The sequence below is a fragment of the Mangifera indica genome, chromosome 10, assembly GCF_011075055.1.
Source record: "Mangifera indica cultivar Alphonso chromosome 10, CATAS_Mindica_2.1, whole genome shotgun sequence".
In the NCBI taxonomy this organism is placed as follows: domain Eukaryota; kingdom Viridiplantae; phylum Streptophyta; class Magnoliopsida; order Sapindales; family Anacardiaceae; genus Mangifera; species Mangifera indica.
The window spans coordinates 2,216,869-2,231,387 of NC_058146.1; the positions used below are offsets into that span (position 1 = coordinate 2,216,869).

General features: G+C 32.6%; 2 protein-coding genes across 2 annotated transcripts; both read left to right on the plus strand.

The window, feature by feature from the left end:
- The first annotated feature begins 969 nt into the window (after positions 1 to 969).
- Positions 970 to 5,648, plus strand: LOC123228152 (L-ascorbate peroxidase 3-like). The gene is made up of 9 exons (XM_044653422.1): positions 970 to 1,212; positions 1,324 to 1,448; positions 2,482 to 2,531; positions 3,316 to 3,381; positions 3,461 to 3,509; positions 3,955 to 4,037; positions 4,123 to 4,202; positions 4,308 to 4,410; positions 5,234 to 5,648. Exons 1-9 carry the CDS (start codon positions 1,100 to 1,102, stop codon positions 5,423 to 5,425), a joined length of 861 nt encoding a protein of 286 aa, XP_044509357.1. The 5' UTR covers positions 970 to 1,099; the 3' UTR covers positions 5,426 to 5,648.
- A 2,233-nt stretch (positions 5,649 to 7,881) lies between these two features.
- LOC123227160 (myb-related protein 308-like) lies at positions 7,882 to 9,271 on the plus strand. Its single transcript, XM_044651845.1, has 2 exons — positions 7,882 to 8,421; positions 8,520 to 9,271. Exons 1-2 carry the CDS (start codon positions 8,159 to 8,161, stop codon positions 9,061 to 9,063), a joined length of 807 nt encoding a protein of 268 aa, XP_044507780.1. The 5' UTR covers positions 7,882 to 8,158; the 3' UTR covers positions 9,064 to 9,271.
- Positions 9,272 to 14,519: the final 5,248 nt, after the last annotated feature.

A 14,519-nucleotide genomic window follows, 5' to 3' on the forward strand; every position in this document is an offset into this window, starting at 1 on the left:
GAAGAGTGATTAATATTTTCCCACCCCAGGTTCGCACTTAAAAACACTTTTTCCATACATTGGGAGTATAAATCACAATTTTTTAATTAAAATAATAATTTCATTTTCTAATTTTTTTTTAAAAAGAATACCCTTTGTATAAATTGTTCCAAAAATTTACAATTCAGTCATTGCATTTCAAATCTAGAATCTTTAGTCACCATTTTTTCTATTGGAATCACCATTGTCATACCACTGCCAATTTGCTTGCCACCAACATAACCATCTCAATAATCTTAAAACCCTTGCAGTCTTTTCAATCATCAAAATAAATTACAACCATAAAAACAAATCCCACTGCAGAAATAAATCCCATTTCCGAAAGTGTTGGCCTAATTTGTCCTAAACCTCCATTCAATTATAATTCATCTTACATATATTAATTGAATCCTAATCAAATTTTGCATTAATCTATTTTTTTCATAAAGTTTTTTCTATTTGAAAAAAGGGTCGCTCAAAATAAATTGTTTATGTAGATTAAGACTAACTCTTTTAAATATAGTTTGACGAAACTTTATTATTCAACAAACTTACCAAACAAAGCTTGCATTTTGTTTGAATCCATAAGTTTTGGCGAAAACATAAGCTCCATTCAAGGCTTAATAACACATATTTAACTCAAGAATCAACCAACAATACAACATTCAAGCAATATCAAATCTTAGTTGAAACATATTAGTAACCCTAAAATTTGAAAGGTTGATTTATAATATTATGACTAGAATTATGCTATACACCTTAATTCCCATGAAGGGTGATTAAGCTCAATATCAAAAGATTGCCTTCTCTTGTGTATTGTTTGAATGTGGAGTAAAGATGAAGATGGGCACACTGTCTATTGAATAAATTTTTGGTTACTTTGACTTTCTATCCTTATAGCCAGTATCTATCTGCCACGTATGGATCTCAATCTTAATATTAGGGCGCTTTTGCGTGCGACAAGGAGTCACCTAATCCATTTCTAAAGGTCCCCCTTCACTGGTAGTCTGGTCATTTACTTCTTCGTCTAAACCAAACCTCCTTCTCGTAACAGTCACAGTTACTGATACCGTGAGCTGACATGGCTTTTCCGGTGGTTGACACGGAGTACCTGAAGGAAATCGACAAGGCTCGCCGCGATCTTCGCGCCTTAATCGCCTACAAGAACTGCGCCCCTATCATGCTCCGTTTAGCGTGCGCACTTTCTCTCCATAGTTTCGTGTTTGTTTCCCGAGTAAACGAGAGAAAGTTTTAAGGACTCTCGTTAGTTGTTTTTAATCTTATTGCATCTTTTTTTAATTGAAGGTGGCATGACGCGGGAACATATGACGTGAACACGAAGACTGGTGGACCAAATGGATCAATTAGGAACCCAGAGGAGTACTCTCATGGCGCCAATAATGGCTTGAAAATTGCTCTTGATTTCTGCGGTGGGCTTTCTTGTCTAACTGCTGCTGAATTAACTGATAAACCTTACCATACATAACATGTTTGCATTTTTAATTTTCGTTGATGAATGTACATATGTGAGTTGATTAGTCCGTTGAGTTGAGACCTTATTCTAAATGTAAGGGAGTTAAAAATTGTGGCCTGTTAGTCACTGCTTGGAAAGAAAAGCATGAAATTCATGTGATTGTGTGGCTTCATAAAGTTTTAGCTTTCTGAGTTTGGATGGTGAGGTGCCCGTTGCATGTCATTGGGGGTCTTGGCTATTTAATAGAACGGTTGATAACTTTGTTGAAGTAGGTAAATTTCAATCACATGCTCAAGTTTTATTAGTGGCTGTTGGTTTAGTGGTTTTGTAGGTGGTCTCTATTTATTAGATTGACTTGAGTTGCAAATAAGGTTTTGTGCTTTATTTTAAAAGCACTTCACTCACCAGTATCATTGAACTTGATTAAGAAGAGCTATAAACAGTTTGTGTGTGCTAAGCTTTTTATTTTTAGAAATAATAGCATTAGGTTTTTCAGAAAGATTTTCCTGAGTTTTATTGCTAAGTGTAGGAATCATACAATATGAAAGAAAAAAAAAATTTAATTTAATAATGTTTTACATATGCCCCCCCGCAAACATTTTATTGTGTGTTATATTATGTGTTGAAACATGTTGTTTGATATAAATTATGTCAGTGAACCTTGTAAACTGAATCAGAATCCCACAACCCTCCTCCACCCCGCACACCCCCCACCCCCATTCTTCCATGAGTAAGATTTGCATTAGAAATCTGATTCATTCGATGCTCTGGATTCATATATTATACCATTCTTGAAATCTACACCTATGGTACTAAAATATTACTTTCATTTATATTTTTGATCAAATAATTGGTTTAATAGACAGTATTGTCTAATTCATGGGTGTGATTTGGGTATGATATTTATTAAGAATATGATATGGGAGAATCCAAAAACAATTCATGTGCTTACTTGTTGTTATGATGGTGCTTTTCTTTCATTTTTCCAGAGGAAGTCAAGGCTAAACATCCGAAGATAACCTATGCAGACCTATACCAGGTGAGTATTGAATCAAAAAGGTTGTTTGGAAATTATTTGAATATTTGTTTTCTCATATTTATAATTATTTCCACGGATTTTTTCTCTTAATGTTTGGTTTGGGATGTGGGAAGGAGAATGGTTGCTCCTTACTGTTATAAGTGTGTACCTTAACACAAACTGCTGTGTATAGTTATTCCATTTATGGAGAATATAATGAAGTTTGTTTATGTATTATATCCCCTATGATTGTTGTTCATAATATATCCTATGCACATTGGTGATGCCTTGTATGGACTCAATTGTTATGGCTAGTTTTTAGAATGTGTTCTGTCTGCCCAATCTTTGCAAGCATTCTGTTTTATTTGTGAATATACAAGGATTGGTTTTCATCATTTCATTGCAGTGAGAGTGGCTTTATATAGATTTGATATTAAGGCCTGAAAAAATATTGATAGCTGAAGGGATATTCAGAGGCATGTTGGGAGTAAGAGGGTATGGTATAGTTTAACAAATCGCTTAACTCTAGGGAGAATTCCTAGACTATGCCTTCTGATGGGATAATGTGAAATGCACTTTTAGAAGGACTTTTCTTTTCATTTTCTCTATCCTATGCAGTATTCATGCTTAGTTAATATTTGAGTGATTAGTGAATCTCCATTACCTTCATTAAGAATTCTTTTTTACTATCTTTGGTCACTAGGCTTAATTCCTATGAATTATGATGTAATGTCTCACAATTTTCATGAATAAACTTGAGTTATGAAAATTTTAAACTTTTCTGATGATTAATTCTTTATTTTAGCTTGCTGGCGTTGTGGCAGTTGAGGTTACTGGGGGCCCCACCATTGGCTTTGTCCCTGGTAGAAAGGTATAATAATGTGGCTTTTTTAATTACATATCTGGCTTCATAAATTGCTCTTATTTAATTACTTGTCAAATGTTCTTAGGATTCAAAAGTTTCTCCAAATGAAGGGCGTCTTCCAGATGCCAAAAAAGGTACCTTTGTTAATTCAGTGAATGTAACTTTGTAAAATAATGAAGCTGTTTATGAATGATAATTTTTGATAATTTGGTTTTTGGATGCTACACTATGCATGACTTGTAACCTTCATACAATAGTCATCTGGAAGTTTTTATGTGAACATTTTAAAAAAATTTTATTTGAAAATCATTGCTGTTATCTGATCATGTTTTGCTTTGAAGCCCCAAGTTGATAGAGAAGAATGAATTAAAAGCAATTGAAGTCTTACGTTCTTTATCTCGATGGACAATGTTTCCATGGTATATTAGGTCCAATAGCTGCTCCATTTGAATTCTCGTCTGCATAAGGTTTCAGTTCTTTGTAGAAATATTCAGGTTACCGTGCACCTTGTCAGTTTAAAGAGGTCAAATATGACAATGCTTGGGTAGTAAATTCAACTTTTCCTCTATTTGGTGGTAGGTCCACCTCACCTAAGGGACATATTCTATCGGATGGGTCTTTCAGACAAGGATATAGTAGCCCTTTCAGGAGGCCATACTCTGGTAACTGAACATTCTTGTACCTATAACCAATATTTTGCATAGTGGATAGATGAGTTAAACGTAACAGTTTACTGTTATGGTTTAGGGACGAGCTCATCCAGAAAGATCAGGTTTCGATGGCCCTTGGACCAGGGAGCCTCTGAAGTTTGATAACTCATACTTCGTGTGAGGCTTAAACCCTGCTCGGCAAAATATTCTCTTTTTATCTTCTTCATGGGAATTATGTAATGTTTATTTCAATCAATTATTCACAATTGTTGTTGATTTTAGGGAACTGCTGAATGGGGAATCAGAAGGGTTATTACAACTTCTATCTGACAAGGCTTTAGTTGAAGACCCTGAGTTCCATCGGTATGTTGAGTTGTATGCAAAGGTATTATACTCTTCTCTTGACTAACTAACCCCTGGTCAACTGGGCTTAATACTGTAATGAAATATAATCAATTTTAGTAGATAATCACCTTTCTTGTTGTTTCTTATGTGCTAATTAGGCAATGTTGATGCCTGATTATTTAATATAATTATTTTATTACAGTGACAGCCCATAGAACTGAATTTACCTTTAAATGCTATTTGACAATGCACACCTACAAACCTGTAGAGGTTTCAGAATGTGACCCATTTATTAGATGAATCATCTAGCCTGAGTTCAATCTCTGTATGAATAGATTAGGTTTGGATTAAGACTTGGTTTTGGCCAACCTGAAACTTGGTTGATGATATTACATAAATTTCTGATTAATGTTGTATCATGTTTATACTTTTAAATATTTCCATGGTTACAAGTTGGGTACTAGATCAAACCTAACTTACTATGCAGCAGCAATTAGGACCCCTTGAGGTTGGTATGACCACCCTGGAGGTTGGAAATAGGATATAGTGTCTGAAAAAATTTGTTATCTGTCAAATACGTAACTGTTACCCAATTCCTGAGGGCCAGACAGTTGCAGTTGAATAAATGAGTTAGGTCTTGGATCAGAAGCTCACAGTTGGTTTGATTGAACTTGATTAATTGCCTTCTGTTTTATACAATGTTTCTCCTAATCAGCTTTTTCCCAAAAGAACATCTTTTTGCCTCCCTACATAATTATAATTACAATTTGTTATTTGATCTTGTCTTGGCTCTCCCCAACTTATCTATTTTCGTGAGAATGATGCTTTCCTACTTATTCTACCCAATTTCTGGGCCATGGCAGGATGAGGATGCGTTCTTCAGAGATTACGCCGCATCTCATAAGAAACTTTCGGAACTAGGGTTTTCCCCAAGTTCCTCAAAAACAATTCAAAAAGATGGTAGTATATTGGCTCAGAGCGCAGTGGGAGTTGCGGTTGCCGCTGCAGTGGTGATCCTCAGCTACGTCTATGAAGTTCGCAAAAGGATGAAATGAATAAGATTACTAAATACTAAATGTACCATGTACCGTCCCTTACTGATCTCTACAATTTAGCTTGTATTACCCCAGCCCAGTCGAGCTCTCATATATACTCATAACAATTCCTATAGGTCTTGTGAAACACAAAAAGAACACTCTTCCTAGGCCATTTCATTGGGTTTGTCTGTTTATTCTTATTATGCCTGAGTATAAGTGGACCATTCTATTACAGATATAATTTCAAATGGTTTCCTATAGAATTCACAAAATTATATAGGCTTATCTTCTAATGGATATATTGTAGAGATCTTTAAGACTATAAAAATGTGAATACGGAGTAGAAGGTATTTTTTTTAATGAGAATCTCTTATTTAAGTCGGGTTATTACTTTGATGGAAAATCAATAATATGCCAAATAGATTAAATTTTGAATTTAGTGACCAATACAACAGTCATATTATTTTTGCTTAAGTGAAGAAATTGTGATGTTACTAAAAATGCCAAACGAACTTTATCCTTAAGCGGGTCACTGAAACTGACACAAAGCTAAACTGAAGAGTCCCACATGGAAGGGCGGGCGGGCAGGCAGGCAAGGGGTAGGTAGGCAAGCGTAAGGTTAAAGAGGATGCATCCGTACTTTTTATTATAATATCCGATAATATTTTTATAAAATGTTAATGAGGGGATTTGGGTTTGGGGAAAGCATCATAAAGAAAGAGAAAACCTAAGCACATGACATCCACGTGGATGATGTGGTGGCTGCATTCATTTTCATAATTGCCAATTTTGTGGGCATCATGTGGAGATGAGTTGTGTTGTGTGTTTTAATTGAAGGGACACAACACAAATGGGTTTCTTTCTGATATGATGATGAGGATTGAGGACCGTCTGATTGCAATACCACTTATTTCACAAAAAAAAAGATCAATCTTCAATTCTGCTTAAAAATGGGCTTTTTGGAAAAAAGTGAAAGAAGAGGAGGAAGAAGATACATACATATGGATAAGCTTAGGTGTGTGTGTATAGTGAAAGTAGATAGAAAGTATTATTAAAGGAATGAATTGGAAAAATGAAAAAAAGAAAGAAAGAAAGAGTTCAACATCAAAAAATAGGGCAGCGTTGGATTAGGGAGAGTCAGAAAGAGAGAAAGGGTTAAAAAAGTAGGTGAGATGAAATGAAATATAAGCAATAGAGTTGAAATTATTATCATAAATGGCCTGTCCATGAAAACTACTTCTGCCCATTACCTTTAACACTTGCTGCCACCCACTTGAATTTGATGATGATAATAATAATAATAATAATAATAATCATTATGAATGAGAGAAACAGAAAGAGAGTAGGGATAATAATGGATCAGGTTGAAGACAGATACTCTAATCTCTGTTCTTGTTGGGAAAATTTTTCTTCATCTAAGTCTCTTTTCCATAAAAATTTCTCCCTCTTTTCTCTTTCTATTCTCCTTAAAAAAATAAAATATTTATTAAATATTATATATCTATAACGATTTAAAACTTTTTAAAAATAATTTAATATATAAAAATTTATAAAATATATAAAAAAAAGAAAAAAACCAAAGAGAGAATGAGTCAAGAATATATTTATCTTCTTTTTCGTCGTTGTTTTTTTCTCTGATTTTATGGAATAATTTCTTTCTTGTTTATATAGAGGCAAGCCAAATACCCGATTGGAGATTCGAGTTGCCATCTATTTTTTCCTAAAAAAGAGGAGATGCTCTTGTTGCTTGTGGTGGGTAACAAATAGATATTATACAAAATTGGGGGATAGAGAATCTGAGATAACAACATAAAGGTGAATCAAATTAACCTATCCTCCTCATCTCAAACTCAACCCTTGACTAAACTTGTTCCTCAAGGTTTGAGGGGGGAGGAAAAAAAAGTGGAAGGTAAACCAAAGCCCACATACAACCACAACTACACTCATTTCATATCTTTTTTTATTTTCATTTCTCTTTTCTTTCATCCTTTAACCCAACCTCCAACTCTTCTAGAAACCCGTCTCTTTCTCTCTCTCATGCATGATAGTGTACCAATAGAATAAAGAACCACAACTACCATGTCCATACTTATACAAAAGAATTGCCAAACCACTTGTTAATTTTCTTTTCCAAATCCCCACCACAACTAACTTTTTATCTATTTCTAAATCAACCCCTCTACTTAATTATCTTATTAATAACCTCTAATTATTAATTAATCTCACTCTTAATTAATAACACTCTTGATTTCTAAGTCTTCAAAGACTGACAATATATCTGTACTTTTTAGATGCTGTATACAAAAACCCAGTTGGAGTTTTTGGATTAAAAAAATAATAGTAATAAAATAAAGGGCAAGTTAAGATGAAATATTGTCTTATGTCTATACTTTTAAATTCCTTACTTTACACCTACCTGAAGGTTACCTACAGTGAAGTTCCCTTTAGCTTATTATATGATAATTTTCATCAAATTAAGAGGCCACCACCAGCCACTCTCTCAAACCTGTCTCACCAACTCACATCTAGAAGCAATTACCTTCACTGCTCTCTCTCCTTTTCCATTAGTCAACAGCCTATATAACTACGCCATTAGTTCTCTCAAAGGCCGGCCTTAATGTTTCAGAAACAAGGAAAACAACAACAACAACTACTACTGCTATTACTGCTACAAGCTTAAGCCCTCTTGATAATTTCTGTTTCTGCTTCCAAAAGCTCTACTTGTTTTGGTTATTATTGTTAGTGTTATCAATGGGAAGGTCTCCTTGCTGTGAAAAGGCTCACACAAACAAAGGTGCATGGACCAAAGAGGAAGATGATCGCCTTATTGCTTATATTAGAGCTCATGGTGAAGGCTGCTGGCGCTCTCTCCCTAAAGCTGCTGGCCTTCTTAGATGTGGGAAAAGTTGTAGACTTCGTTGGATCAATTATTTGAGGCCTGACCTTAAACGTGGGAATTTTACAGAAGAAGAAGATGAGCTTATTATTAAACTCCATAGTCTTCTTGGTAACAAGTAAGTTTCTTCCTTTTTTGTTCCTTTTTATCACCATTACAAACCCACCCTTTGGAAAAAATTCAGTTTTGATGGGTCGTTTTTATGTTTTCTTACAGATGGTCTCTTATAGCTGGGAGATTACCAGGAAGAACAGATAATGAGATAAAAAACTACTGGAATACACATATAAGAAGGAAGCTTTTGAACAGAGGAATTGATCCTGCAACTCACAGGTCGCTCAATGAGCCATCTCAAGATGCCACAACACCAACAACTACAATATCTTTCACTGCAGCTAAAGAAGAGATCATTATTAACAGTGATAATACTAAAGAGAAGAAAAATACTAGTGGGGGATTCGTTTGCAAAGAGAAGAATATGCTCGATCATCATCAAGTACTAGTCCAAGAAAAGTGTCCAGACTTGAATCTTGAGCTGAGAATCAGCCCCCCATCATCACAACAAAACCCAACAGAGCCATTGACCAATGGGGTGAGAAGTAGCAGTCTTTGTTTCGCCTGCAGTTTGGGGTTACAAAATAGTAAAGATTGCAGTTGCATCAGTAGAAGTATTGGAATTGGAAGCAGTACCACCAGCAACACATGTTATGATTTCTTAGGATTGAAAGGTGGTGTTTTGATTACAGAAGCTTGGAGATGAAATAAACAAACACCCAATTGAGGATTGAAATTGAATCATGTAGCTGATGAAATCTGATGATGTTGATGATGATGATCACCAGAATGGAAAGAATTTCTCTAATTTTTTTCTCTTTTTATTTCTGATTTTTCTCTAATTTGTATGTTTATTATTAATTAGTGAATAGTAATATAGTACTAGTTTAAATGATATAATCTGTTTCTTTAAATCTCTCTGTTCATTTTCTCTCCATTGAGTGCAGCCAAGTCCCTTTCTTTCTTGGTTTCTCCCACTCTTTTCCAAGATAAAACGGATAAAAAAGTTAGGATTTGTTAGATCCCCACCCACCAAACTTCAAAATGGTCCTGCTATATGATTGTTTTTTGGTACTACCATCATATATATACATATATCTCTATAAATATTTTAATAAACATATTCTCTCTCTGTAACAACTGCTTATTATTATGTTTACACAGACATAGTTTAAAGATTGGTTTACCTTCTTTAGCTCTTTTCTGAAGAAAATTATCTTTATATATTCATAGCATGTTGATTCATGTGACTGTATACAGTTTGCTTTCTTGCTTATTATATTAGATTCTTTTAAGGGGGTTTTGTCTTTGTCCTGTATAGAAAAAGTTGAATATTCATATACAAATAAAAGGATAAGCAGTGAGAGGAGGAGAAAGGATGAAGAAGATGGAGTGGTGGGTAACCTATCTCTTCTTCATCTGCCAGATCAATAAACAAAATCAATTAAAGATCTTATCATATAATCAAATCAGGCAAGAAACTAAAACTGGCATGGCCTAACCGTAGTACCATCCTTCTTCTACCAACCAAACATTAAATTATCGACCAACCCCACAACCAAATGCGAACTTGGAAAACCCTAACTGGGTTGTTTCTTTCAAGGCTAGAGAGAAAAGATTATTAATATGGCTGGTAATGGCTCCTCCTTTTTGTTGTTTAAAACGTTTTGATTTTGCTTTTGCCCAACCTGAGGACGCTTTGGTTAATATTCATATCAATGATCTTTATCTTGGTGGCATCAAAACCTTGTTTGTTGTCTTCTCCATGGCCCCCATTCTTCTTATTACTCATAAATTTAGAATTGAATTTAGTGCATGCATGCTAGCTTTTTCATTTCTTCTATCTTCTTCAACTACTGTTGTACCCCATTTAAGATTCTGCACGGCAGAAAATGTTTAGATGGTTTAAGTCGTTTTGTTTTCTTTGCTTTTTTCTGTGATTATTGCATTTTGGGTTCTTTGTCAACTTTTAGGTCCCAAATCTTGCCATTTAAAATATGAAGATAGATATATCTCCTTATAGGTAATAAGAAATAGATATATATATATATATACACACACACAGAAAGAGAAAGGATATGATAGGAAGGAAGGAGATGTAATTGTTGACTTAATGTTATAATTAATTGAGTAATTAGTATAAATCATTGATTGATTATAGAAAAGTACTCAAAGGGTCAAGAAACCAGTTCTATCATACAAGTATCAAGAGTCTCGGCTACCAAATGTGACCAGTTCATCAATGGGGGAATCATATTATAAAATAAATAAAATTATAACATGAATTAGTAAAGAAATTGAATAATCGGCAATTGACCCAAATAAATAAATAAATCAAAATTCCCAGCTGCATTAACTGAGAGTCATGTCACTGGGGTCCGATGATTTTGATCTGACCTGACCTGACCTCTTACTAAAGTCTGGCTGCAACCAGTACCAAGAATAATTATAACCAACTAGAGATTTTGTTATCTGCTATAATAGTAATCAATCCGTTATTATTGGATTCCAAATTTAACTTGGACAGTACAATTAATTTAATTCGGAAGCAAAAAAATTAAATAAATTTTTTTAAATATTAATAAATAATTTGAATAATAAAAAAAAACCTTTAAATGTCAAAATATAGGTTTGAGATCTCTCAATTATAAATTAAGATTAAACTGTTGATTTATCTAATATAGTAATTATATATTAAATTATTAAATTTAAAATTTGATCAATTTAATGTAATCAGTTTAATTTTTAAGTGTCAAAACGACATTGGGTTAGTAGGCATTATATACATTGGAAGAAAGATCCAAAAGAGAATGGCCATTCTCCACTAGAAAAAGCTCTTCACTTTTCAACATTTCACTCTTTTTTTTTTTGGCCTTTTTTTTCAAAGGGGTTAGGTAGAGACTTTAGAAGCTTCCATAAGATATTTATTCAAATTTTATATTTCCATTTTCCTCCTTTATCTTCTCTTTTTCTTCAAGAAAATTATACAAGAAGCCATTTTCATTACTTATCATAATTAATTAGTTGCTTCTGTCTTCCATGTAACATTTTTTTATTTTACCTTAACATCTCCTTGGACTCCTAATCACATGCTTGAACTTTCATGTGGGTCCTTGTTTTACCTACTTAATGCCACTCATCAATCGATATAAATTCAATTATCTTCGAAAAAAATATTTTTTTTATAAGTAATATTGTATATATTCAATTTTAAGTATTTAATTTTATATTTAAGTAATACATTATTATATAATTAAATATTATTTTATCTTTAATTTAAAATTATAAAAAATCCATTGACAACTTTATTCCAACAAACAAACTCACAAAAAGTATGATTATATTCAATGATTCAGAGAATGAAGTATCTGTAGTTTAACTGATAGATAATGAAGTGGCAAACAAAGCGGGACATAGGGGCTATAAAAAAATTTAGAAAAAGGGGAAATAACATTAGAACAAAGAGGACCACATATGAATTACTTATCGGAAAAAAAAAAAAAAAAGAGGACCACATATATCATTTTTAAAAGCTTAGTGTGTACACCTGATCTGACCTCTTTTGAAAAGATAAAAATTTATTTAATTAATTTAAAATTATTTAATTATATAATAACGAATTATTTGAGTACCAATTAGGTAGTCTAAGAAGGCATAAATAAATATATATTTACTTTTGTATGCAAAATAGAAGTTTGTTTTGCAAAAACTTGTTAGACCATTTTTTAGACTATATTTTAAAATAGATATTAGGAAAAAGAGTGATGGCAGAGATGTGAATATTGCATAAAAGAAAGGGTACAGAATTGCAGGTTGTAAACGTCTGTATCCCACACCCCCACCAACTCCACTCTTTTTGGGCGGTAGTTGGCAGCAGTCCGACGTAGGCTTCATGTGCGCGCTTGCGGCGGCGGGCCCACGCGCTGCCTGTCACTCTCTCACTCTCACTCTCACTCCTAAAACCCCACCACCTTCAGATCCAACTTCTTTCTTTCTTTCTTTCTTATCTACATCTCAATTTCACTCGTATTTATTTACTTTAATTTGTAAAATAAAATATATTTTTTTAAATCATAATTAATTTTGGATTTTAAAAAAAAAAAAACACTACTCAAATGGGTGACAACATTTTTGTCTGTATTTTTAAAATAAGTCAATTTTTCAAAATTTATAAAAATATTTTTTTTTTTCAAGTAAAAGCTTAAATCAGGAGAATTTTTTCAATAAAAATTTTATTTAATTCGAAAATTATTGTTTGAAATGAGAGGGGTGCGAAAGCCACACAGAGGCTCAAGATAGCAAAAGCCTAGCTGGTGGAAAAGTGAATGTGAAAAAATTGATAATAAATAGGGATAAATTAAAATGAATAAAGATAGAAGAAGAATGCATGTGTGTGGCTGAGATGCATGAAAGTTGATATGGTTAGGTTGTTGTCCGTCACTAGATTATTTTGAGTGTGATGGATCCCAGTATATCGTATCACATCATACAGAGCAAAATATAAAACTTATCGTAAGATATATAAAACTTATAGATTACAATAAATATTTTATACAATATAATATATATTATCAACATACTTTTTTTTATAAGTGATGATAGGGTATAAATATATTTGAAAAATTTTAAAATTTTTTTATGATATATCTCAAGATGATGATATGACAAATTGAATTTTTATTATTATAAAAAATTATGTATCCAATAATATAAAATAATATACAACATACGATATAAAAAATTAAGTTTTTCATACACAATATAATAGACAATTCGACATGTTTTTGGGCTTTACTTTTTACCCACCGTAAAAATTTAATTTTCATAAATTGAATTTCTTAATCACATTAAGTATATAATTACGCATAATAAAATCAAAAGATGTCTAATTTTCACCTTACTCAAAAGAGGTAAGAGTTTAGGTTGACATTGTGAGTGAAACTTAGAGAATTTTCATGTGTAAATGTTATTTTCATGTATAACTTGGAGGGTGAGACACTCATGTGTTCGAAACTTTAATTAAAAATTCATAAATATAAAAGAAAATTAAATCTCGGACATGTGACACTTGTAAATAAATCTTATATAAGTAAAAACACAAAAAAGATAATAGGTTAGGGATGTTAATATCGATTAAATAGTCTGAACTCTCAATAAGTGCATACACATGTACAACACATGGACAACACATCTAAATTTAAGGCACCCAATTTTATCCAATTAGGTATGGGATTTTTTTTTTTTTGTCTAATGAGAGATGGCTCCACATGCTGTTAGGACCATGACAACCATAATCCCTTCATAATGATCATATTTATTCAATCTTAACCCTTTGTTCTTGCACATGCATGCTTCTTTCCATCAATCTATTTCATCAGCCCTTCAATTATGAGTCAACTTGAGTGAGACATTATGTGGGTCTATGGTATAATTGTATTTCTCATAAAAAACAATATTAATAATAATTAATAATAATAATATTATTATTAATTCTTTGTATAATTGTTTTCATACCTTACAATGTCGATGAACCAAGTTTAGATACGTAATTATATATAAATAAATTCGTATGAGTTTAACTCTAAAGGTGAAGGGTAAAGACTCTAATAAAGATGTTGATGAGTCTTGATTTAAAATTGATATTACATACTTAACTGGATTTCGAATGTCACGGACAGTTGTTGTAGTATTAATTTCATAATACTTGTTTCTTTTTTAAGTATTAATCAATTACTTAATATATTTAAACAATAAAGAAGGCATACATGATTTATGTTTAGAATGATAAATTAGGTTAGTCCATAATATATTTGAGATTTCATGTGCATGGTTTATAAGAGTGGGTGTCTCATCCTGACCATAAATCAGAAATTTGATTGATTAATTTTCCGTTTAAATGTTGCAAAATTTCTCTCAACTCCCATCTGTCCCAAGACATTGGGCATTCAATTTTCAACTTCCACAATTCAAATTGATGTTTTTGGTCATCTGAAAATGTGGCAATTTACTCCTTCAATTCTTCCAAGGCAGTTGTGGGATCAAATTCAATGCCATCTATTGGTCATAAAGTTTTACTTTCAGAGACAGCTGCCCCCTGTTGAATTTCTCATTTCATGTTTTTGTTTTCAAATTTCAAACATCTCTTCTCTCCCTTACTATCCA